Source organism: Nematolebias whitei, chromosome 14 (genome assembly GCF_014905685.2).
Source record: "Nematolebias whitei isolate Nwh7 chromosome 14, NemWhi1, whole genome shotgun sequence".
NCBI classification, from domain to species: Eukaryota; Metazoa; Chordata; class Actinopteri; order Cyprinodontiformes; family Rivulidae; genus Nematolebias; species Nematolebias whitei.
In genome coordinates, this window is record NC_056511.1 from 1,651,211 (window position 1) to 1,653,286 (window position 2,076).

The following is a 2,076-nucleotide window of genomic DNA, read 5'->3' on the forward strand; positions in this document are numbered from 1 at the left end:
TGAAGAGAAGCAGGAAGTGGTGTGAAGAGAAGCAGGAAGTGGTGTGAGATTTGATGAAGGTGATTAAGAGGAACCTGTGGGGCTGCGAGACATGATGAGTGGACAGGAAGTCTGGTTGTCCTCTTCCTGAGGGATGGAGAGGAAATGAGAAGCTTTTACATTCACTTTTGTTTTCAAACAAGCTGTTCTTCATGACTCAGCATCGCCCCAACCAGGTCAAACTGTGAACAAATTGTCTGTTTGTCTCACCAGGTGAGCGTCGTCAGAAGGGAGGCTGAAGGTGCAGGTGCTGGAGGTGGACCTGGAAATCTTACTGCTCTCCTTCACATGAGCCCTGCAAACAAACAAAACAATCATTGATGCTCCTACTGTTTCCTCTGTCTAACACAGGAGGAAGCTCACCTGTCACGTTGCCCCGCCTCTGGAGAGCTGGGATTGGTGAGAAGCCCTGCCCTCACCTCCAGCGTCGTGTGGCAGCCGTCGAAGCTGCGCTGCTCGCAGAGGAGGCTGAAACCAGATCAGCTGATTCATAAACACGTTCAGTTTCAATGGTTCTGACCGACTGAAGGGGAAGGCTCTGGGCTCCAGGTTACTCAGAGGTCCATTATGGTTCCTGGCTTCAGTTTTAGGCCTCACCTGTTTTTCTTATTCAATCCACTCTGAATCAGAACCAAACAGTACCTCCTGGGAACTGATCAGAACAACAACAAAAACCTGCTGGGAACCGTACCTGCGGTGTTTCTCCGTCTGACTGTCGACGCTCAGCAGTCGAGGAAAAAGTGCAGATCGTCTTTTCACTGGAGATTTCACACCCTGAAAGGAGAAACACATCAAATCTGCTGAGTCACAGTATGAGATGGATCAAATCTGCTGAGTCACAGGAACTTGCTTGTTGTCACCTCAGTGCTCAGGTGTGCCAGGCCTCCCCCACTCAGACTGGTGGGCAGTCCTGTCCCGCCCCTTGACATTGTTTCCATGGAGACGCTCCGCCCTTTCATGGCCCTCTGAGATAAAAGAATGAAGTTAAAACTTGGAGGGTTTCAAGTTTTAATGTTGTTCAGAAGTTTTTATTGATTTCTAACATCAAACAGATTAATTATCTTGCCATGACTCGAAACTAAAAAAACATTTCAATCTAAACTTTAAGCAGAACCCCCAGCCAGACCTTGATGGACTCCAACAGCCCTCCGTGGGTGTGGCCATTCTCTCCTCGACCCTCCTCCTCCACACCTGAGCTCAATCCCAGCATGCTTTGGGAGCGTCTCTGCAGCTCGTCCAGGAGGCCGTCCAGCAGAGCAGACCGGGTCCGCTCCTGAAACCGGATCCAAAGAGCAGAAAAAACATCACCTGCCTGACGTCAGGTTGTCGTTGGGTGTCGGCCCTTGCAGGTGTGTTTACCTCGAGGCGGGCAAAACGGTCGCTCTTGTAGCTCGCCAGCTCAGCGTTGATGAGTTTAGTTAGCAGGAAGTCTCTGAAGTCTGGACCCTGAAATAAAAATCACCATCAGAACAGCTGAAGATCGTCGTTCAGGTTAAGGTCTGGGCTCAGGCTCACCTTCTGAAAGACTGCTGGTTTCTGGAGGGGCGGGCCGAATGGTGGGACATCTTCTCTTGCTGTGACGGACACCTGTCAGTCAAATCAGGTTGTCTGGTCAAAGATTTGACTTTAATGAGAAAAGGTTGTGTTAGCATGCCACAGTTGGTACCAGCTGATACCTTATAACAGGTGTGGTCCGAGCACGGCTCCTCCACCTGCACCAGAATGAAGGCGTGCAGGAAGTTGGAGGCGATCATGTCCGGGACAAAGGGCGTGGCCTCTTCTTGAAACACCAGGGTGACTATGTCATTTCCTATGTGTCGTTTCCTCTGCAGCTGAGTGACATCATCATTACATCATGACACCATGTGACATCCTGCTGTGTTGTGACATCAGCATTGTATCTTCACGACATAGCAGTTTCACTCAAAATCTTTTCTTGTCCAGAACCAACTAGCTCTGGTCCTTAAACTGACCCAGACTGTGCCTCTGTACCATGCTGAGTCATGATTTAAAACCACTGCACCATGCTGAGTCATG

At 49.8% G+C, this 2,076-nt stretch overlaps 1 protein-coding gene across 1 annotated transcript in view; it reads right to left on the reverse strand.

The window, feature by feature from the left end:
- Positions 1 to 2,076, reverse strand: part of LOC119419846 (rap1 GTPase-activating protein 2) — a 17,016-nt gene that overhangs the window by 3,417 nt on the left and 11,523 nt on the right. The window contains exons 13-21 of the mRNA XM_037687213.1: positions 1,716 to 1,871; positions 1,555 to 1,626; positions 1,399 to 1,485; positions 1,166 to 1,312; positions 900 to 1,004; positions 731 to 813; positions 403 to 507; positions 223 to 334; positions 75 to 120 (exon numbers count right to left, since the gene is read on the reverse strand). Coding sequence (XP_037543141.1) covers positions 75 to 120; positions 223 to 334; positions 403 to 507; positions 731 to 813; positions 900 to 1,004; positions 1,166 to 1,312; positions 1,399 to 1,485; positions 1,555 to 1,626; positions 1,716 to 1,871 — 913 coding nt within the window. The remainder of the gene's footprint in view (positions 1 to 74; positions 121 to 222; positions 335 to 402; positions 508 to 730; positions 814 to 899; positions 1,005 to 1,165; positions 1,313 to 1,398; positions 1,486 to 1,554; positions 1,627 to 1,715; positions 1,872 to 2,076) is intronic.